The 24,751-nt window shown below is 33.8% G+C and overlaps 2 protein-coding genes across 2 annotated transcripts; one reads left to right on the forward strand and one right to left on the reverse strand.

Annotated features, from left to right (window-relative positions):
- The first annotated feature begins 3,602 nt into the window (after positions 1-3,602).
- On the forward strand, positions 3,603-5,784 carry LOC131635430 (HVA22-like protein a). The gene is made up of 5 exons (XM_058906056.1): positions 3,603-3,819; positions 3,943-3,969; positions 4,071-4,193; positions 5,109-5,352; positions 5,434-5,784. Exons 1-5 carry the CDS (start codon positions 3,743-3,745, stop codon positions 5,518-5,520), a joined length of 558 nt encoding a protein of 185 aa, XP_058762039.1. The 5' UTR covers positions 3,603-3,742; the 3' UTR covers positions 5,521-5,784.
- A 13,675-nt stretch (positions 5,785-19,459) lies between these two features.
- LOC131604919 (microtubule-associated protein RP/EB family member 1A-like) lies at positions 19,460-22,730 on the reverse strand. Its single transcript, XM_058877336.1, has 8 exons — positions 22,413-22,730; positions 22,237-22,305; positions 22,068-22,154; positions 21,581-21,687; positions 21,198-21,340; positions 20,989-21,068; positions 20,639-20,752; positions 19,460-19,885 (listed from the first exon to the last, which is right to left on the reverse strand). Exons 1-8 carry the CDS (start codon positions 22,638-22,640, stop codon positions 19,709-19,711), a joined length of 1,005 nt encoding a protein of 334 aa, XP_058733319.1. The 5' UTR covers positions 22,641-22,730; the 3' UTR covers positions 19,460-19,708.
- Between the last annotated feature and the right edge of the window lie 2,021 nt (positions 22,731-24,751).

Genomic DNA, 24,751 nt, shown 5'->3' on the forward strand with positions numbered 1-24,751 from the left:
TTTTTTTTACTCTAGTTTATTAGAAAATTCTTAAAGTAAATAAATGAGATATTTATATATAACTATTAACTAAATTGACTTAATAAGATAAAAATTATGATTCTTTAATTAAAGTGTTAATACACTTAATATTAAAAATTATAATTAAGTCTAATTCAATTCTATAAAACTGACTTATAAAATGGTGAAGTCTATCTTAACCTAATAATATGAGACTAGTTTTTCTCATTAATACAATGGACCATTTTAATGAATTATCATTTTAAATCTTACAACACTATAATTGAAGATCTAATTGCAAGATATTAAATTTGATTGCAATTTTTTAATTTCATAACTTATTTAAAAATTTACAAATAGTCAGACAGTATGTCCCATTGTTTTTATTTATTTTTATTTTGTTTAGAAGTGTTGAATTTAAATTCAGAATTTTTTTTAAGTAGAAAGAAATTCCCTAACATTTCATCCTAATGTTTTTGAATTACTCATCAACTATCAACTATCTAGTCTAGTCTATCTAGTTATTAATAGAAGATACCACCATACTTCCTAAAATGTCCTTTTCTATTTTTAAATTTACAAAGCACAAAGGTTAAAATTGTCTATTTATAATCAACCTATTTTTCCAACTTTCACATCATTTTTTATGTTGCCACATGTAATAAACCAATAGACAATCCAATAATTCTCACACCATATATTTTCCTTTTAACTATTTCAACACATTTCTTTCTACTTCACTTCTAAATAACTTTTATCTCTATCTCTTCACTAAGACCATTTACAATGGTTGAAAAACTCAACACCCACTTTTTCAACTCCCAACACTCCACATCATTTTCTCTTTCTTCCACCTAATAACTCAACATCCATTCAACTTTTACCCTCTCCAATGGTTTTTCACTCAACACCCTACCCCACCACTTTTTATTTTCATATTCTTATTTAAATTTTATTTTTATTTTTATGATTACATAAAATTACAATTATCGATTAAAATTAAATTAAAATAATAAATACTTAATAATTTATTTTTTAATTTTTTGTAATAAAAACAAAATTTATTTAAATAATTGGATACGATACAAATCATCTTAAATTAATTTAAAATACAAATAGAAAGATAATAATAGAGAAAGATAGTGAAAAACTTGGTTTTTTTTTCTGTGTCCAAATCAAATGAACCAAGTCTCTATTTATAGAGAAAAAAAAATCATGAATTTTGGTATAAAAAATAAAAAATAAAAAATTAATTTGCAACGAAATAATTGTGTTCAAAGTATTAAATAGATAAAAATCTGGTCAGCCAATCAAACCCAGCCACGTGGCTGCACTTATCATCTTTCCCTTTCTCTCTCCGCGTGCATGCTTTCACCCACTCTCACTCCAGCGCGTGGCCCACACGCGCCAGCCTTCAGCCAACCAATTGCTGCCACGTCATCCCCTTGGACAGTTTACATGGTGTTGAGTTTTCTCAACATCTCTCTCCTCCAACACACACTCAACACTCCACTAAACACCCCATTGCACTTGATTTTGTGGTGTTGAGTTTCATTAAACCAACCATTGTAAGACCATTTACAATGGTTGAAAAACTCAACACCCACTTTTTCAACTCCCAACACTCCACATCATTTTCTCTTTCTTCCACCTAATAACTCAACACCCATTCAACTTTTACCCTCTCCAATGGTTTTTCACTCAACACCCTACCCCACCACTTTTTATTTTTATATTCTTATTTAAATTTTATTTTTATTTTTATGATTACATAAAATTACAATTATCGATTAAAATTAAATTAAAATAATAAATACTTAATAATTTATTTTTAATTTTTTGTAATAAAAACAAAATTTATTTAAATAATTGGATACGATACAAATCATCTTAAATTAATTTAAAATACAAATAGAAAGATAATAATAGAGAAAGATAGTGAAAAACTTGGTTTTTTTTTCTGTGTCCAAATCAAATGAACCAAGTCTCTATTTATAGAGAAAAAAAAATCATGAATTTTGGTATAAAAAATAAAAAATAAAAAATTAATTTGCAACGAAATAATTGTGTTCAAAGTATTAAATAGATAAAAATCTGGTCAGCCAATCAAAACCAGCCACGTGGCTGCACTTATCACCTTTCCCTTTCTCTCTCCGCGTGCATGCTTTCACCCACTCTCACTCCAGCGCGTGGCCCACACGCGCCAGCCTTCAGCCAACCAATTGCTGCCACGTCATCCCCTTGGACAGTTTACATGGTGTTGAGTTTTCTCAACATCTCTCTCCTCCAACACACACTCAACACTTCACTAAACACCCCATTGCACTTGATTTTGTGGTGTTGAGTTTCATTAAACCAACCATTGTAAATGGTCTAAATGGTCTAAAACCACTTCATTAAAACCATTGTGGTTTGAATTTCACTATAAAATTTTTTTCAAACATTAAAATTTTTCCTTTTTTTCTTACTTTATCTTATAATTTTTTTTATATAAAATTATTCAATTTAAATTATTATTATTATTATTATTATTATTATTATTATTATTATTATTATTATTATACATTCTACAATTATATCAAAAATTCTCTTTTCTCACGAACCATTGTCGGTAAAAATTCTCTTTTTCTCACACCTATTTTATTTTAATTAACATGTCTCTTTATTTGAGACACAAATTTTATATTTTCAAATGTCAATTTTTGTTTCTTCTCACGTACCACTATCAACAAAATACATATGTTATTTTAATGAGCATTTGCTTTTATTTAAAAAACAAATTTCTAATGTCAATTTTTTTTATTTTTCCCACGGGGCATTATCAGCAAAATACATTTTTTTAATTAACAATTATCTTTATTTGAGACACGATATTCTTATTTTCAATTTGCAGCTAAATATACATAAACATAACTCTTAATTTACATGATAATTTTACACTACTAAATAATTTTTACCCGTGCAGACGCACGGGTATATTACTAGTTATATTTTTAATTATAATTACAATGTTGTGTAAGAAAAATCATCATAATGTTATTTAAACATACTTCAATGCAATTAATAATTATATATCACTTTTAATATAATTATAATTAATTTCCGTTATACTACTAAGTAATTATTATTTTATTTTAGCTATTTACTCGTCTATAAGAAATAATTAAATATATCATATGAATAAATTAGATACTATCTATTTTATGAGTTGATGTTAACCCAATTATACAATATCAACCATTAATTAATTTAATAAAATCAGACGGTAGTTACTGCGTGACGCAATAGGTCACTAAATACAAATAAAAGAAATCGTTATTTCACAAATAGGTCGGCAGCAGTAATTTCGTAATTTATCATATTGAAAACAAAAGTAGGTAGGTTAGTACCCTTGTCTGAATTTCAAGTCCATAAATTTCCATTCGGTCACGTAAACCACTAGAGCCAAAATTCACTGCATCACAACCACAGTGGTCCACCATTCCATTCCAATATCTCATCCATAAATCAAATCCAAAAATACCATTTTCCCTAATCAACGGTCTCTCCTTCAAACTACTACTCTAGTCTCCGCCGCACAGAACCACATCCCCATAACTTTCTCATTCTATCTTTATTCGTTTCAGACAATCTTGAAACTTCCAACTCACACTTCACACACACACACTCTCTCTCACTCTACCTTCATCTTTCTTTCCCAAAGCATTTCCTTCTTCTGTTACGAGTCGGTGTTCGATCGAAGATGGGAGGATCTGGATCCGGATCTGGTGCCGGTGATTTTCTTATGGTGCTTATCAGAAACATTGATGTTCTTGCTGGGTATTTTTTTTCTCCTCTTTTCAAATGCCATTTCTTTTTTTGTTCAATATGTTTTACTTTACTCTTTTTAAGATTACTTTTTTTTTTCTTCAATTGATATCAATTGTGCTTCTTCTTTTACAGGCCTGTGGTTAGTCTTGTTTATCCTCTGTAAGTTTAATCTCGATCTTTTTTTTAAATACCCTGAATTGTGCTATGATGGGTTAAGGTATTATTTGAGAATGGACTGATTTGTCATTTGTGTAATGTAGATATGCTTCGGTTAGGGCAATTGAGAGCAAGTCCCCTGTGGATGATCAGCAATGGCTAACCTATTGGGTTCTGTACTCCATGATCACTCTTTTTGAACTTACTTTTGCTAAAATTCTTGAATGGTATAAACCCTTTTACTCTTAGTACTATCATTTTTATGACTTTTCTCATTTATTTTATTATGGTTGTTATCATTTATTATTTGATAGTTAAAATGATACTTATTAGCTAGGAAGTCAAACACCGACAATTTGACACTCATAATAATTTTAAAAAAGAATAAATTATACGTAATCAGTCTCAGACACAGACCGACAATGACATAGACACACTTTGAGAGTTGAAATTTTAAGTGTTGTTATCTCTAAAATAACCTTTCTTAATTTAGATTTTTATTTTGAAAAACTATATAATCCTCATGGAACAATTTTCCATGAGGGGGCGATTAAGAGAATCCGATGACCTATTTTTATACTAACTTTGAGAAAATTAAATGGGACTAACTACATTTTTTGTTGCTTATATATGAGATCATAGGGAGTACTAGTTTTATGGAAGTTTTATTCTGCCTCTGTCTTTGCCTTGGCTGTATCTCCTCTAAACATTAGCTGGTTTTGGTGACCTGCTAATCTGTGGGGCTATTCTTGTTTCCAATCATGTCTGAATATTCATCAATTTCTCTAATGTTCTACATTGAGTCATTTCTCACAAGCATGTCTTTGTATATTTGCATTGACCCTTTGGATGTGCTGAATTAGTATTGTAATAACACTAACAAGTAACAAACCTTGGATGTGCTAGTTAGAATTAGTATTGTAAATTTGTAATGACACTAATGAACCTAACTACAAGATTAATGCTTTGCCCCTTCCAATGTAACTGCTGATTTTGTAGAACAAACAACCGACCTTCAATGAAAAGTATACTTAATAATTTAACTGGATGTAATGCTTTTTCTGCATTGCTTCAAACTCTGTATGAGTTCTTGTTTATGAGTATTTAGAAACTCTGTTGAATTTTCACAATACATATGTCAGGATTCCTATATGGCCATATGCAAAGCTGATTCTAACCTGCTGGTTGGTCCTTCCTTATTTTACTGGCGCGGCTTATGTTTATGAGCATTATGTAAGAGCCTTCTTGGCAAATCCTCAGACCATTAACATCTGGTATGTTCCAAGGAAAAAGGACGTCTTCTCTAAGCCAGATGACATTATAACTGCTGCAGAGAAGTATATCAAAGAGAATGGAACAGAAGCATTTGAGAATCTGATCCATAAGGTATTTCTTTCTGTAACACTCAGTGATCATAGAATTATCATACTTTGATTCTGTTGCACTAACGGCGCTGTTATTTTGCAGGCTGATAAATCACAGTGGGGAGGTAGTCACCATACAAAATCACAATGGGGCGATAGTCACCATACAATGTACGACGAGCATTATTGAATGCAATCTTGTAGCTTCTGCCTCTTGGGGGATAAGGGGGTGCATGTACATGTTAACGTGTGACTGATTTTGAGTCTGTTTTCCGCGGAGATATTTAAGGTTCTTGTCACCTTTATCTGCTGTCATGTAACTTTTATAGGAGTAGTCATATATGTTATGTTTAATGGTTATAAAACGTATGGTATGTAGATTATGTTGCTACAACAATGGAAACTTCTTGATTTTCTCTTGTTGAAGTGTAATAAAGTCATCGTAATTAGAGTATGGGTGTATTTAGAATAAATTATTTGAAAGAGTTTATTTGAACATGCATAAACCCTTGTTTGAAAGAGTTTTAAAGAATACTTATGATATGGTGTAACAAAAAAAAACTTATGGCATTGCAGTATTTCAAAGAGTTTTAATAATATGCGTATAACATATTAGGAAGCTATTTTCAGCTTACTTTAATTGGCTTGCAAGATTGTTCATATAATTAAGTTATTACGTGTCTGTCCCTACTATTTTAGCTTTGTTAGTTTATATTGGAACATTACATTTATATATTTTAACATTTGTTAACGCATGTAACATTTAAATGTGGGTAATGAATTGAAAAAACTTTTTAAGTTTTACTTTTGAAAAACTTTCTCATTTTTCAAATATGTTTATATTATATAGTTTCTTTTGGAGTGTGTCTTAGCTTGTATATAAAGTTTGCAAATAAAAGGAGTGATGCTAATAACTAATACAACTTAGCTTGATATTAATCTTATTTTTTGGTATTAGAAAACAGTAGTGTTATATTTAGTAGTCTTATATTTGTAAAGGCTCAAATAAGGGTGGGAGCCTTAAAGCCCTCAGGAGAGGTGACAACCATTTGTCGCCCTTCAGGAGGTATAGTCTGATCCCAAGTGTTTTTCACTCGTCACAATTATGGCAAAAATAAAAAAGACGTTGTTGGTTAGAGAAAAGTCATGGTCATTAATTAATCAATATCTCCTAAAGAAATATGGATTCAATGGTTCACTATTGACTGAGTGAACGGTGATCTTTCTCAAAAAAATCTTAAGGCCAAAGGCCTCTATGAATACCCTCCCATAACGGAAAATGAAAAGATCTTAACTTACACATTATATTTTAAACACAATATTTATACACATTATCTCTCACCCCGCGTGAATGGATCTTCTAAACCACCATAAACATCATAACACCTACAAAGGCCTTTGAGTATCTCATACACTCGTAGGGATACCACGCACACCTGTAATTTTTTACCAGTACAGTGGCATCCACCATGGGGTTCCCTTAAAACTAATATGGGTCACACCTTTTTTATTCTCGTTCCTTCCATCATCTCTTTAAAGATGGCCGATAAAGCTCTACGCTCCACTACAAACACCATAGCTGGAAGTTTCGCTGGTGGAGGAAGTTCTAGTTCCTCTTAGAGGAAATACGCAAGACAAATGCTTGCTACAAATGTGATATCTTTTGGTTTTCCCGGGGGTGAATGAGGAGAAACGGGGGTTAACATCACATTTTTCGACAAGCATGCCATCAAAGTCAAACCCCATGATAATGACCTTATGGTCATAAGTGTGCAACATGGCAATTGGGATTTCAAGCAAGTCATGATAGATCTTGGAAGTTTCGCTAACGTCCTATTTTGGGATACTTTCCAGAAACTTCAGCTCAATTCTAACGAAGTCAGAGTGTCCATGAGCTCATTAATAGGATTGTCAGGTGAATAGGTACAGGTAAGGGGCCACTTGACCCTAGAGACAACATGCAGCGAGGGAGAAGACGTCAAAGCGATTAAAGTTGGCTACTTGCAATTATGAAATCGACATGTAATTTGGTCAATATTAATATTTTACTTTTGTATGATTTTATTACTGCATGTTGAGATTCTTTAATAATCTTTTTTTAGTGTTGTCTCACTTTTTTTACATTTCTTGGTATTAGAGTTCAATGGTCATATTTGATTTTTAATTATAGATTTTTCACGTCAATTTATTTACTCATTCTTCCCACTAATATATTTATTAATTTACTGATTTATTGATTTATAATCTTTTATGGGTTATGTCTTTATTGTTTCAATTTCTTCGTAAAAATTGAGACATATTATCTAGGGTTATTATCATTTTTGCCTCCTGTCATATAGGTCATTTTTTGTTTACCTCCCTGTAAATTTTGTTTTTGTAAAAGTAACCTTGCCATTAAAAGATTCATTCGTTTTAGACCATGGCAGGAAAAGACACTCCAATTGCTTATGTGTCATCCTATTCGGCTTTTTCTTTTTGTTTTTCATTCTTTTAATTGTGCCACGTCAAATAATTGCCACGTCATACTTTATTTTATATTTTATTTATTGCCACGTAATATTTTATTTTATTTTATATTAATTTTAATATTATTAAAACTCAAAATACATAAAATTCTAAAAAGTTTTGCCTCCCATGGGACTTGTACCGACAACCATCCGCTCAATTATCTGACGTGGCACAATTAAAAAAAAGAAAAAGAAAAAGCCAAATAGGATGACACATAAGCAACTGGAGTGTATCTTTTCCCGCCAAGGTCTAAAACGAAAGAATCTTTTAATGGCAAGGTTACTTTTACAAAAAAAAAAAATTACAGGGAGATAAACCAAAAATGATCTATATGGCAGGGGGCAAAATAGTAATAAGCCTATTATCAATATAAAAATAGCTAAAGGGGCTCAAAGTTTTTTCGTTTGGCTTTTTTTCTTTCAGAATTACCCTTAATCTCATATTCAAATAATAATTTAACAGCAAATTATGGTTTCCAATATAAACAAATTAGCTTATAAACATATATATTATTACTATTGTTGTATCAATGTGAAGAGTATGATATTGTATTTGTTAGACGCTGGCCTAAGGATCTAGAGGGGGGGTGAATAGATCCTACACAGTTTTTCCGGGATTTTTACAGCTTATAGCGAAAGCGGTTCTGAATCGACTTGCGTCTATTCCGGACCGCTATTGCAAAGGGTTATATGTGTTACAAAACCACAAAATATTTGAAATCACAGATAAAGAGATATGCTATCGAGTCAATACGTGTCACAATTGAATATCGACTAAGTTCTAGATAGACAAACTTTGATTTGCAATGCAGTAAGGTGGATTAAGCAAATAGACAAACACTTGGTGACAATATTCAAATTGATACTTATTCAAGATGTGGTGAATTGTGATGTTTATGCAGAACTTTTAATTCACAATTTTAACACTTGAATCATTGATCAATTTAGCAATTATACCAATTATGAACAGAATGAAAAGGAAAAGATAAAAGCGATAAGAACACGGTATTTGTTTAGGCAGTTCGTCGACCGTCCTCGCTACGACTACGTCTGCCCCCAATTCCAAATTGAAATTGGGAAAACTTTCATTAATGTTGAAAGCAGTTTATACAAAGAAGATAACAAAGCGATAAACGATAAACCAATTATGTCGATCCTTTGAATCTTCTTCCCCCTTAATCTTGAGCAAGATCAAGGTTATCCAAGAGCTTCACTTCGATTCCCTTCTGCAGTGTCTTGATTCCTTGAACTCCCCGTTCCTCAATCGTTACACTCAGCCGAATCCTCAATGAACGCCTCTTGATAAAAACCCCCAAGAACCACCCGTCGTGGAGGACAAAACCCGCAGATTTTATTCACCAACAAACCCCACAAACCTTCACCCACTAGGAATCTTCAATTCCATTCCATGGACGTTATCGAACTCATCACTAACCCACAACGCAAGAATGATTATGTGTAATTGTGTTGGAGATGACGAAGAACGAAGATGAGAAGCGTTTATGTATCTTTCAGTCGTTGGTGTTTTTGAATAATTAACCCTTGCACAATATATATGATTGCATAACAGTTGGAATCAAGAATAACTGAATTTTGGACTTTCTTGATCAGTTAGGTCGACCTCTTGTAGAGGTTAGGTCGACCTAGCAGTGCTTGCTGAATTTTGCTCCCAGTTAGGTCGACCTGTTGAAGGAGTAGGTCGACCAGAATCCTCTTCTGGTGCGTTCTGGGAACATTTTCTCAGATTAGGTCGACCTAGTTGCTATGTAGGTCGACCTAACAGACTGATATGAAGATTTCTTCATTTTGAGTCGACCTGAATGGTCTGTGAGTCGACCTAGCAGAAGTATATGGATTTTCCTTCATTTTAGGTCGACCTGGGTTGACAGTAGGTCGACCTAACTGCTGATTTTCTGCATTTTTCATGTTCAGCTTGTGTTGAGTCGACTTATATGCATAGTAGATCATCTTGTGCTTTCATGAGTGATCAAATGCTTTGCTTTTCTGATTCCTCCTTGTTGTTTGGATGCTCATTTGAGTTTGCCATAAATCAAAAACATCTTTGAGTGTAATCTTGTATTCACATACTCCCCCTTTTTGATGATGGCAAACCAATAGTCAAAAGCTTTGGTAGTAAGTGATGAAGACTCAACAAGGCTCCCCCGTACATCCAGCATCTATCTCTCAACCAAGAAGTCTCTTCACAAAGCTCCCCCGAACACTCAGCATCTATTGTATTTATCTCCCCCTTTGACAACATCAAAAAGAGAAACAAGAAAACAGAGTAGGAGAGTAACAAGAGAAATAAAGAATACCGGTAGTCATAGAGATAGATAACATGTAAATGGTGAAATCATAAGAACTAAACATGTTTTAAAGAAAACCAACAACATACATAGTAGTCCAAGAGATTAATAAAAGACAACAAAGAGTACTACATCATATAATGTTTTAACAAAAAGAACTTAATGACATGAAATGCAATGAAATGATGATATGATAAACGATGTGTCCTAACGCCTGCCCCTTCTTCCTCTTCCTCTTTGAAATGTATGAGGTCGATCTTCCTCAACCTGTTCCAACAAATCCAGCACAGACATGTTAAGAGTATTGAAGCTTTGGCTTATGTTAGCATGGCGATGCAATGCCGTTTCCTCAAACTGATTCTGCCTCAATACAGAGTTGGATGCAAACGTCTCAAAATCGTTCTTTTGTTCCTGAACCAAGCCGTACAACGATTGATATTGACGTTGTTGTTCCTCATATCTCTCTTGTTGAAGCTGCTGCATTGTTTGAAATTGAAGCTGTTGAGTTTCAAAGTTCTGCTGTTGTTGAAGTTGCATAGCTTCAAGCATAGATATTATGTTGGATTGATCAGGAGGAGGTGGAGCTGTGTATCCCCAAGGGATATCCTCTTGTTGTGGCGGAACATATCTCCAATTTGCATCCGTGTCATGAGCTGCATCTTCCATGGTATGATCCTCATCATTTGCTATTTCTTGATCATTTCCTTCTTCTTCATTTTCTGCAGTGTGACCAAATTCTGTAGGATCATCATAGTTGTAGATGATTTTTCCGGTCCCCTTTTGAATGAGATAATAGGTTCCCCTATTTGGATCCCAATGATATCCCATGAGAGTTAAGGTTGTTTGGGAAAAGTCCTGGTTCTGTTTCATGCTAATGTATGATAATCCATCGAGCTTCATGCCGAAATGGTTCACAATTGTTTGTATGATCGAGCCATAACAAAGAGCAGTAGTCTTCTGCTTTACTTCCTCAAACTTAGCAGTTAGAAAGTGTGGCCAGTGCACACGTGTTCTGTTTTGAATCAAGTACATCAACATAATCTCATTCCTTTCAATTCTGGAAAATCCGCCTGCTCGTGGTCGAATGACTCTTGAGATGACCCAATTTAGAAGCCTAGGATCTCTCTTCAGGTGACCGGCTGTTATTGTTTCATTAGGTTTGTCAAAGACGGAAGGATCTTTGAGGATAGACTTCATGTAGGCCACATGATCATAGACTCCCGGTACGTCCCCGTCTTCTATACGTAATTCATCGCCTACAATGTTGAGACCAAAGATACTGATCCAAGCACGTTTGTCAACGATATGAGATCTTGACCCCATCTTAAACCTAAAATTACAGCCTGCCTCTCTTGTGAACCCTGCATAGAATGCCCTAACAGTGTTCTCACAGTATGGTGTGGCACATTCCAAAAGGGGATGAACATTTTGATGCTCAATAAGACTCACAACTTCAAGAATATGCATATTTTTAGCAACATGTTGATTGAAGATGTACTGCTTCACTACCTTCCTTTTCATTTGCCATTTTTCAAAATTATCTCTACAATCAGGGTGAACAAGGGCTACAGCACTTACCGGTTGTGAGGATGATCCAGATGCAACTTCCTTTCCCTTTCTTGATTTTGGAGGCATAGTTGTTGATGATTTTGTGTAAGAAGGATGATTTTGAACAGTTTTTTTTTGAGTTTGAGGAGTTAGGGTTAGCCGTACCAAATGTGATGAGGATGAGAGGGAATGAACAAATGGAATGTTTTGAATGAATGAGAGTGGGTCGGGTCGACCTAACAGACCCAAATTTGGAAAACTTAACGCAGTAGGTCGACCTAAAGTGAGGCTGGGTCGACCTAACAGAAGTAACATGAAAACCGACCAATTTAGGTCGACCTAAAATATGAGTAGGTCGACGCAACTGGGCCTTTTTAGTTTTCTGAAAAGAGGATTCTTCTGTAGGTCGACTCAAGAACAGAGTAGGTCGACCTAAGTTCCCTTAGATGATGAAAAAAGCCTTAGAGATGTTTCTATATGATGTATTTTTGCTTTGTTCTTTGCTTGTATGCCCAAAATATGATATGTTATGAATGAGAATGATGAAAACATATATTAAATCGAGATATATGAATAAACATACATGAAGTCACTATAAGCATGTTAATTGATAGCATATTATAGAATCAATGAAATTTTTGGAAGTGAACAATGTGCATGTTACCGCTTTCTCAATATGTAGGTGTTCTGTCTTCATTGTGTGACACCCTCTTGTTAAGTGTAGATCTTTTGGTTTTCAGTCTTCATAGATGACATATCAAGAGAGATATGCCTTCTTTTATGTGTCTTGAACATCCTTTATCAATGGGATCATCACCTATCAATGATGTCAAGACACTTTTCCTGCAAGATTAATTTAGAGTGGAAGGTCCCCAATCTTCATTGGGTCCTAATTGGTGAGTACATAATGTGTTGCACTTAGGTAACCATTGAAACACTCCTTTAGGGACTAAGATTCTCCTAAATTTGCATTTTTCAATGGTATGACCCTTTTTGCAACAATAATGACAGGTAATATGATGAGAATGAGCTGTCTTGCTAGTTGATACTTTAGGTACAAAAGTGTATTTACTATATAACGGAGTATATGATCTTTTGAACTTATTTGGATCAACTGCAAAAGTTATTTTTGGTTGTAGAGCCTTGTCTAACTTGACTTTTAGATCTCTTACTTCTTTTTGCCAAATATGACATGTCTCACAACCAAACCATGACGTAGGATCAATATCAACTTTATCCTTTTGAATGTCTAACATAGATTGTTTTAAAGCTTCCATATCCTTTTCGGTCTTCTCAACTTTTGATTCAAGGTATGAAAAGATTTTCTTATTTGAGGCCAAAAGTTTGAAAGCTTCAATAGCATCTCTATGTAGTTCTTCGAAAGCTAATTTTAATTGATCATGAGATACCTTATCTACAAGTTCAGGTTTAAGATGACTTACAGCTTTCTTTTTCTTTTGTTTATAAGCCATGAAGCATAGATTTGCCAATTCCCCTTCATCGCTTGATGAGCTTGCACTGGATGAGTCACTTTCCCATGCTATGTAAGCTCTTTTGGATTTGTTATGACCTTTGCTTTGATTCTTGTCTTTATCTTTCTTAATGTATGGACATTCTGGTTTGTAGTGACCTGATTTTCCACAATTGTAGCAAAGCCCTTTAATTTTTCCATTGTTAGAGTCATCTTGGTTGAACCTTTTTTATTGCTTTCTATAGTTGATCAATCCTTTGTCAGAATGTTTTGCTCCATTTTTCTTTATATACTTGTTGTACCTTCGCACAAACAGTCCCATTTCTTCATCATCGGAGTCTTCGTCATCACTAGTCTCACTATCCTTTGGCTCTCGTTTTGAGGTCTTGGAGCTTGAAGCTTTTAGAGCTATTGACTTCTTCTCTACCTCCTTTTCCATGTTCTTTTCTTTCTTTGACCTTTTCTCATGCATGTCAAGACATTTAAGATGTTGTTCATGTTCCTCTAGTTTACCAAAAAGAGTGGTAATATCCAAAGAGTTCAGATCATTTGCTTCCTTAATTGCTGTCACTTTGGGTTGCCATTCCCTGTTCAAACACCTTAAGATTTTGTTAGTAGCAACTGCATTGGAAACAGGTCTATCAAGAGAGTTTAATCGATTTTTCAGGTGAACGAATCTTTTCTGCATGCTTTCGATGGTTTCACCATCATGCATGTGGAAAAGCTCGAACTCTTGAGTTAGCGTATTGACCCTAGCTAGTTTGACGTCATCGGTTCCCTCATGGGCAACTTGCAATGTGTCCCACATAGCTTTAGCGGATCTACAATGGGAAACGCGATAGTATTCATCAACTCCTAGAGCTGAGATTAGAATGTTTCTCGCTTTCCAATCGTATGCATATTTCTTTTCATCTTCAGCATTCCAAGTATTTTCTGGTTTTGGAACAACTGTACCATCTTCATTTGTCAAAGTGATCTGAAATGGACCATTGACAATAGCTGTCTAGATGTTCCTATCAATTGCATTGATATGGACACACATACAATCCTTCCAATAACTGTAGTTTTCGCCGTTGAAAACTGGAGCTCTATTATGAGCCCCTTTAGGTCCGGAAGCCATCTTTCCAATAAGTGTTTCACGTAGCACGGAATTAACCAAGCTCTTGATGCCACTTGTTAGACGCTGGCCTAAGGATCTAGAGGGGGGGTGAATAGATCCTACACAGTTTTTCCGGGATTTTTACAGCTTATAGCGAAAGCGGTTCTGAATCGACTTGCGTCTATTCCGGACCGCTATTGCAAAGGGTTATATGTGTTACAAAACCACAAAATATTTGAAATCACAGATAAAGAGATATGCTATCGAGTCAATACGTGTCACAATTGAATATCGACTAAGTTCTAGATAGACAAACTTTGATTTGCAATGCAGTAAGGTGGATTAAGCAAATAGACAAACACTTGGTGACAATATTCAAATTGATACTTATTCAAGATGTGGTGAATTGTGATGTTTATGCAGAACTTTTAATTCACAATTTTAACACTTGAATCATTGATCAATTTAGCAATTATACCAATTATGAACAGAATGAAAAGGAAAAGATAAAAGCGATAAGAACACGGTATTTGTTTAGGCAGTTCGTCGACCGTCCTCGCTACGACTACGTCTGCCCCCAATTCCAAATTGAAATTGGGAAAACTTTCATTAATGTTGAAAGCAGTTTATACAAAGAAGATAACAAAGCGATAAACGATAAACCAATTATGTCGATCCTTTGAATCTTCTTCCCCCTTAATCTTGAGCAAGATCAAGGTTATCCAAGAGCTTCACTTCGATTCCCTTCTGCAGTGTCTTGATTCCTTGAACTCCCCGTTCCTCAATCGTTACACTCAGCCGAATCCTCAATGAACGCCTCTTGATAAAAACCCCCAAGAACCACCCGTCGTGGAGGACAAAACCCGCAGATTTTATTCACCAACAAACCCCACAAACCTTCACCCACTAGGAATCTTCAATTCCGTTCCATGGACGTTATCGAACTCATCACTAACCCACAACGCAAGAATGATTATGTGTAATTGTGTTGGAGATGACGAAGAACGAAGATGAGAAGCATTTATGTATCTTTCAGTCGTTGGTGTTTTTGAATAATTAACCCTTGCACAATATATATGATTGCATAACAGTTGGAATCAAGAATAACTGAATTTTGGACTTTCTTGATCAGTTAGGTCGACCTCTTGTAGAGGTTAGGTCGACCTAGCAGTGCTTGCTGAATTTTGCTCCCAGTTAGGTCGACCTGTTGAAGGAGTAGGTCGACCAGAATCCTCTTCTGGTGCGTTCTGGGAACATTTTCTCAGATTAGGTCGACCTAGTTGCTATGTAGGTCGACCTAACAGACTGATATGAAGATTTCTTCATTTTGAGTCGACCTGAATGGTCTGTGAGTCGACCTAGCAGAAGTATATGGATTTTCCTTCATTTTAGGTCGACCTGGGTTGACAGTAGGTCGACCTAACTGCTGATTTTCTGCATTTTTCATGTTCAGCTTGTGTTGAGTCAACTTATATGCATAGTAGATCATCTTGTGCTTTCATGAGTGATCAAATGCTTTGCTTTTCTGATTCCTCCTTGTTGTTTGGATGCTCATTTGAGTTTGCCATAAATCAAAAACATCTTTGAGTGTAATCTTGTATTCACAGTATTTATGAGAGGGAGGAAAGGACAATATGAAACATTTTGAAACTAAGACACAGAGGAAGGGGAGAGAGATAGAGAGAATAATTAATTGCCTATTAAACATGAAAAAATAGGAAGTTATGAGATTACCACGAAGATTGGAATCATACTTGAAAAAGAAGAAAAAGAGAAAAATAATGGGTGGGGTAGAGAGAGAAAGAAAGTGAATAATTATCATCGTACTTCTATTTTTAATAACTGTGTCTGAATAACATTATTTTAAAAGAGACAGGCAAAAATCTTCGTTAAATAGATTCACGCGTTAACACAATAAAAAAGCAGACAAACAAAAGTGTTTGTCTGAGTGATACAGAGAAGAATTACCTTTGGCCTTACATTGGCAAAGTTGCGGGTTCAGAGAGGAACCTTTTTTAGTTTGAGATATAATTGTATTTTATGTTATGAGTTGTGAATATTAATATGTGATTCATGCATTCATATAAATCGGAGTTAGGTAGGATTTTGGTCCAATGAGGTCACGGTTCAGAGAGGAATCAATGACGGTCTCACGTATAGAGAGGGACATGGTTCAGAGAGGAACCATAGATATGGACAAATCGGTAAAATAAATCTGAAATCCAAAATCTGGCATCACATGCATTTTTGGAGGAGGATTGCATAGCATTTCATGTTGCATTTTTGTAATCGATTATGAGTGTGAATTAATTTTTGTAATAGATATGAATATTATTGAAACTATCTATATTGCTTTATTCATCGATAACATATGTGGAATTGTTCCCACCCCTATTTATTTTATTTGTGGTATTTTGTACTTGTTTGGAGTACAAATAACCAGGTAGGGGAGTAGATGTTGTGTGAGCTAGAGGATGGCGTTGTGGCCTTTTCATTTATTTGTGTTTTCTGCAATTTAGTTTGTCGTCAATGCTCTAATCTATAACATTGGGTTTTGGGACGTTATTGTTATTTCGTGTTTTGTCGGAGTTGTGTTGAATTAATTGCTTATTTTGAGATTACATTTGTTTAATTCAAGACTTTTTGAAGTCTGAACTAAATTTTTTAGTTTTCGCTGCTATGTTTTAAAATCGAGGAAGTTGTTACTTGAGTTGAGATGTGACACCCTATGTTGAATTTTAATCATCTTGACATGGTTCTATTTCAAGTATGTATTCAGGGTTAGGGTGTTACAATATGAATAGAAACAACAACACTAACCACGACAATAATGACTACCCTCCAAGGGGTCAGCTCCAAGGCACCAACCACCTCCTCAAATAAATAGTCTCGGTGGCTCACAACTCACCTGTTACAATTTTTGGAAATCATAACACGTGGCACACAAGTGCAGGCTAAGATGGTTGAAAAGTAATTTATTGCTTTGATTACGGAGAACAACCTTGTTGGAAGATTAGAAGGTTATGACTCAAGTGCTCAAGTCAATGTTTGAATGATGTGGAACATGTCCAAAAATCCATGGGATTGACTCCAGGTCACACTTATATATAGGAAACAATTATAGTCATTCTTAACTAGTCTGATGTGGAGTACAGATGGTCATTAGATGTGAATCAACGGTTGGGATGAAGAGAAGAATGTGCTCCTATACAGTGTTCAAGAGTGAAGATTCACTTATGCGTCAATGAATGAAACACTCCTTATTTGATCGAGTTTATAAATTGGGTCAGTATTAAAATCAATATCTCCGATCAACCGAAAAAAAATATTATAAAGTTCTTTTTAGTAACTTACATTAATCTTCAAATATATATTTATTAGTTATTTTAATTTTAAATATTATTTTCGATAATCAATTTAATTTAATTTATTAATTTTAATGAGAGATTCTTGAAGATATATTCGCTTAATTCATACCACATGTTGGTAGATTGAGCATATAGAGAATAGAATGTGTATTGGTCAAAAAGTACATGTGTGCATGTTTCCACTACAAGGATAGGGAGACTCAAAGGTCTTAGTAGGTGTATAACACATTTTGGTAGTGAGGGCTTACTCTCAGCAGCGAAAAGTCCTACACGATAGTTTTTTAGGTTGTTTAAAAGGACTAGCTTATGTGAGGTGGAGGCCTTGCAGGCGGCCGACACTAGTTGTTTGCAAACGGACGGTTAGTTTAGCAGTGTGTTACGGCTACAGGGTGCGTAATGCTCTTTTAGGTAATATAAGGTATGTATGACTTATGTTATGCAATTTATCCCCTTGAGGGGTAATGTATTTATAAGGGTATCTTATACCTAAGATTCTCTCAGAAAAGGCCACCGCCCACTAAGTAAAATAGTGAAAAGTTTAATCAATATTTCTAAGAGATGTGAGTCAGTAATGACCTTAACTTTTCCTTTGTTCAAAACACGTTTTATCCCATATTTTTTCTGCATGGATGAGGAAGACTAAAGGGTAAGGCGATACCTCTCATCGGCCCGACCTTAGATCGTCACCTCTTCCTAAGACGAGACCTTTTGCAAATATATGATTACAAATTAAATAGATGGAGAAACTCTCCTTACAATTTTGATATATTTTAGCATTATAATGACTCATCTATTGAGAGACCAAAATACTTGTTTATTCTTATAAGAAAAAAAAATAGAAACTTAAGGATGTTTGGGTGGTGCATGATGGCATGGAGTCCTACATCAGACCAAATTAACTTTGTCAATTATTGTCCTCTGGTTGGTGGCATATGTGGACTAGTAATTATATACGGTCTACAATGAACCATAATAAATACTCCTATGCCATTATTAGATTTAATACAAAGAAATAAAAAGCTCAGATTAAGTACCATCTATTTAAATAACACGTAAGGGCATATTCAATTGTAAACTACAGCCTATTACAAATTTATAAATAGTTTAAGTGGATTCCACCTTACAGTTACCGTATCACTTTAAAAAAATATATTCACTTTTCTCTAATAATAAAACTTCTAAGAATATAGAATAGATCCCACAATTTAATTCACATATAAACATTTTAATGTTTTTTTAATCCAAGGGTTGTTGCTTTTAAAATTGTATGAGACCAACATAAAACTCCAACAATGGATTTTGATAATTTCTTTTCATATGTAACTAAACGGTGGCAGACAGGAGGAAAAAGTGTACCCTGGAGTTGCTCTAATTTACTTCTAATCAAAAGGTGTAATTTTATCTCAACCAAAAGAAAAGGGCCAAGATTAGTTATCATTAACGAGCATTCAAAGATATTTTGAAACCATCCACTACTGAAGTCCATTTTAGCTTTCCACAAATTTATGACAAGCTCAGCTGTACACTCAACCTGTTCCATTTAAACCTAAAGTCATTCAATGCAAGTCATCATTATTGGAGAGCAACATTTAAACCACCTAAGCAAATTCTGCAGCACATTTCACAACAACTAGCACGACTATAAATGGTTATGAAGTTTGATCACAGATGTATGTTTCTTCATAGACAGCAGGCAGATGTAGAAACAGTGAAGCTTGGCAGCATTTCACAACAACTAGCACGACTGTAAATGGTTATGAAGCTCGGCAGCTAATTTCAAACTACTTACAAACAAAACTGAATATATTTTGGCTACGAATTCTTGAGCAATGTTCATTAGAGAAGTTTTTTTATAGTGATGATGAAAAGGATGAGTAGATGAAATCTATTTTTGAAAAGACTGATCATCTATCATGTCATTATTCGTTCAGGCTTACAAGGAAACAAATTCGATATATGACAATTTTCATTACATGGTGTTCTATTCCCATAGGACAGTGCAGATCATTACCAGCTGGTAAGACAGAATTGAGTTTTTGAAAAAGAGGTTTGCATATATCTTCAAATACCAGCCAGGAGCTAGTTTTGGGAATCGGCTTCAATTTCTGCTTCAGATTCAACAGCATCATTAGTTTGACCAAGATAATCTTGAGCTTCTACAGCATTCATAGTTTGATTAAGATAATCTTGAGCTTCATCCAGCACTGATTCCTTTGTATCATTGGCATATAAAATCTTCTTAATTGCTACAGTAATCTGCATAGATAACATGTAACAATTGAATTTATTCTATTTTTATTCTTAGAAAAAAAGTTCAGTTAACTTTGTACAAACACTTATAATGCGCAGATACTTTAGGACTGATGGTAAGAAGGAATTTTGGGTAACCAACCCATGTATAGGAAAGGGTTTATTTGTAAATATAACAGTAAGCAGTTTCAAACACCAACACAATTTGATAGTATTTGACAAATGTAGTAGGAGTTACAATCCTTGTGATGTTTAAAAAGAGGCAGAAGAAACAAGTTGGCCTAGATAACAACAGTCACCAAAGCCTTTTCCCGCTAATTGCAACTATATAGATCCAATGACATTATTATGACTTTTCAAAGCAAATTCTTTAAGGAGACTATTTAGCAATTACATCTAAATAATGTTTACTGGTTTCAGTGAGTTTTTCTAAGTCTTCCTCTATGTTTAATTATTCAGCTATCCTCCAACTAATCAAAATAAATGTTACTACAAACCTGCTCACCCTCAAATTCAGAATTCAAGTTCAAGGCTATTCATTCCCCATCCCATCCCCTTAAACATGTCTATGCCAATGCCAGAACCATTAACTTTTTGGGAAAAAACATATGTGATATCGGTTGTTAGCTGATTAAGATAGAAGAAAAGTTATTATTGGCTAATTGATTAGAATCACAGATTACATTGCATTGAATAACACCCAAGTTTGACATATAACAAGTGCCCGCACACACACATATTAGGGTTTAGATTTCTTACAGAGATATTCTCCACTTCTGGAGTCTGACAAATAATTTCTATATCCCGTAGTTTTGCAAAGTAAAAGTCTCTCTCCTTTTCAAGGGTTTCCACTGCTAATTTGAGATCAATAATCTGTGAAACGGGAACAAAAGAGTAAAGAAGTGACTAACTGAAGCACAACGAGGTAAAAAAACTATAAGTTTATCAACAAAGCTTACATACATGAATAAAATGTAAAATGACTTGGTATAGAATTGTAAACAAATAAATGGATATAGAATTTGCACCATTTGGTAATATGTCATGGACTTGGGTTATGCATGCAGTTCCAAAAAATGTTATAGGCACATGGAACCAAATGTTCATACCTCTTTGGACAAAGATTGAATCTCTGCTGAAGAATTAGCCCCACTTGCCACTCCACTTGATCTGAATGGTGGCTTGTCCCCTATACTCAAAAGAAAACAAACAAAAAGGAAGAAAAAAGAAAAGAGAGATGAGAAAGGGAAAGGGAAAAGATTCACGCTGTAAAACCATGAGACAAAATGCTGAACATCTTGGAATCCAAATCACTAACCAGAGGTTCTATTAGGACCAAGTGTGTTGCCTGAGCCTGAGTTATTCATAATATCTGTTTGCAGTGATTTGGATTTCTTCATAGAACATTTCAGATTTCGGTCCTTTCCGACCTTGTATCTTCGCTCCACAGGATTATAGTTCCTAGAAAATAACAATAAATAAACTTGAATTGAAAATATTTGACAACACAAACTACACAATAGTGCAAGACAATGAGAAATATGATTGCATGGCATAATGTTGCATTTGTAATTATTTTAAAATGTATGCATGTGGAGATGTATCATCATAGAAAAAGTACTACAATTAGATATTCCTTCAAGTTAGGCAGACACATTAATAATTGGACTATAACAAAGATAGTCAAAGCAAGTAGCATACTCATTCATAATGCCACCATTCACAGAATCACAGTAACGTTTCAGCCACTGCAGGAACTCCAAGTTGTCCAACGGCCTGCCTTTAACAAGCCTGCTAACTTCAATATGCTGCAAAATGATAGTCATGTTAAGTCAAGTCCCACTATCTATAAACCGAATCTATTAGTTGCACATTCTTCTACGAGTTCTAATCTAAGTGAATTTATCTAAAGTACATTTACCATAAGAAAAAAGTCACAGTTCAGCATTAAACTTATCCAACAATCAAATCAGGATTTGGAATAAAACCAGATTACATATACTGATGTTGTCAACCGCACACTATAGCACCGCTATGGTGGAATAGAATAGCGGTGGTAAGGTTCATCGCGACACTATCTGTAAGCCACTGTCAAGTGTCAACAATAGCGGTTGTAGCGGCCGCTAATTGCGGCCTCAAACCGCTATCGCAGGCGCTATTAGAACTTTGGGGATAATCATAAAATTACCTTCTGAATTTTCAGCTTGTTGAAAACCTCCTGCAGAACTTTGTAATTCTGGATCTTATCATACTCCGTCTTTGCATCAAAGTTAACCTATAATAATAAAACCCACATTGCATCAAAGTTAACCTAAAAAAACCACAAAATGAAAGTTAAAGCATAGCAATGTTGCTACCTTATGCATCGGAACAACACCTTGATGCGTCACATCCATCATCTGGCATTGTACAGCACCAGATGCAGCCTATCCAATACCAAAAACAAAGATCACAACAACAGTATTCACAACTACATTACAAGATAGTATGAGTTTAGCAAAAATGGTTAGGGTTAGGGTTAGGGTTTGGTTACCTCTTCAATGCGTGAGAGATTGAGCTGGAGTCGATTGTTGATCCAACTCAGAATCTCGTTCCTGCCGACAAAATAAGCACTGTCCATTATGCCGATATTCGTCGCCATTTCCACCGACAGAGAAAGAGAAGGTTGAGATTGAAGAAGAAATTGAGAGAGAGTTGAAGAAATGAGAAGAGAATTGAATTGAATTGAATTGAATTGGAGAAGAATATGAGATAATGGCATTGCGGGATTCTGAATTTGTAGTTAGTTACTCGTTCAGACTCCTTACCTCTCTAACGCACAATAACGCGTCACGCTTCTTGGTTGTTCGTGGTGCGAAACTATTTTTTTAATAATTAATTTTTTGTGTAGATAAATATTAATTTTTTTACTTAAGAAAATAATTTTTTTAATTTTAAATGGTTTTTGTATTGATATGCAACCAAATTTTAGTTTTCTTTATTTTTTTTTCTATTTTGATAGCATTATTCTAATATTTGATGCCATTTGGCAAGTGAAGGATAATATATTCTAAAATATAAGTTAATGGATGTCTTATTGTCAATTAGGTAGAGTTTTGCAGGCTTTGTTTCTATTTTGGAGAAAAATATCATTTTTGTGGGACACATTTCTTTTTTTCTTTCCACTTTTGTTTTAAATCAATGATTGAATTTTTTTAGTTTGAGTGCTTTTTCTTTTCTCTAACAATCTTTAATCTACTTCTCTTTGATTATTCTAAATATTGTTTAAATGTTTCTTTTTATATTCAATATTGTTTAAATGTTGTAACCAAACATAATACTGTTCCACTCCCTACCAATTTATAAGTAAAAAAATACTATTTTTCGTGTTATAAATTTTAAAAAAAATATATCAATTGTATTTCATTTAACTATTTTATTCTAAAAAACTCATCTTTCTATGATAAATTTAATACTAATTGCATTTAAGTTAATTTCTCTTTCATTTTTTTCCATATATAACAATCAATCAAAATTGATTTTACAACTTTTCATAAAACATATTTTAAAAAAGACACAAAAGTTTAAAATTTTTTAATAAGTGTGAAATATTGTAATATTGTTTATAAATTATAACAGAGGGAGTATATATTAATGTGAAGATTTTATTATGAGGCAATGTGAAGAGATTTTTTAAATAAATATTTAGATAAATGAATTTGATATTAGCAAAGTCTTTAATTTTATATTTTACTTTAGTTTCTTATTTAATAAACATTACTTTTTCGTTCTTTAAAAAGGGTTTTTGTTAACCAACTTAATCATTTCTGTTAAATTGCGATGTGGTATGTCAATAAGGGACTAGTCGAATTATTGAGTCAACATATGTATTAAAAAATTAATATTTTGTTTAAACTGTCGGGTTTGTTTTGAAAGATTAAAAACCCTCGCAAATTGTTAATAATGTATGGAAAAAATAACAACTCGTACGCTACTTCCATAACAGAAAAACATGAATTATTTGTACCCAAATCAATATCAATTGACATCAATACTAATTCTTCATTAACTATTTAGCTTTTGTGTTGCATCAAACATGAGATTTAATTCAAAAAAGTCCTTCAAAATAATAAATAGAGAACCACGCTCTTGTCCTTATAAACCTAAATAATATAGAGAACATTATCATGTAAGAAAAATAAATTATTTGTATCACAATTAAAAATTAACAGTAAATGGAACTAAGAGAATGATGTTTTTGTAGCGCATGAATAGGTGAAAAAAGCAAATGTCAGGTCTTGTTGAAGCCACTTCTTCAACACTTGAAGTTGTCCATGATGACAAAGTCGGAAAGAATCAACAAGTTACTTATTAATAAAAACATAGACCTTAATACCTCATAAACCAAGTGGCACGCTTCGCTAACAACAAATAAATTCATAGCTCACAAGCATATGATATCTTGAAATTAGTCACGTGTTGCTGAATGAAAGACATACCATAATTATTCCATCAACTGATGCAGTACATGAACATATTAATCACAACCTGTTTGTATGCCAACAATATTTTTCAGTACATGAACATATTTTGTATTCTAAGAAACATAAGAGGTAATAAACATCAAAGAAACAAAATAGACCAACATAGTATGGTAAATTAGCTACTGTAAAAAATCCATCAAGTTATCATTTTTCACATACTAAAAAGGCTTGTTTATTGCTATCAACTTAATCATCATAATCAGCCACTACTTTTGAGTCTTGAAATTTCCGGAGTTAGGACATCATAGAGAAGAATAAACAAACAATTTAGATGCAACAATATTGAACATGAAAAATAAATAAATAAAAAGCTTCATTCTTCACGAAAAATAAATAAAATTATGACCAA

The sequence above is a fragment of the Vicia villosa genome, linkage group LG1 (genome assembly GCF_029867415.1).
Source record: "Vicia villosa cultivar HV-30 ecotype Madison, WI linkage group LG1, Vvil1.0, whole genome shotgun sequence".
NCBI lineage: Eukaryota > Viridiplantae > Streptophyta > Magnoliopsida > Fabales > Fabaceae > Vicia > Vicia villosa.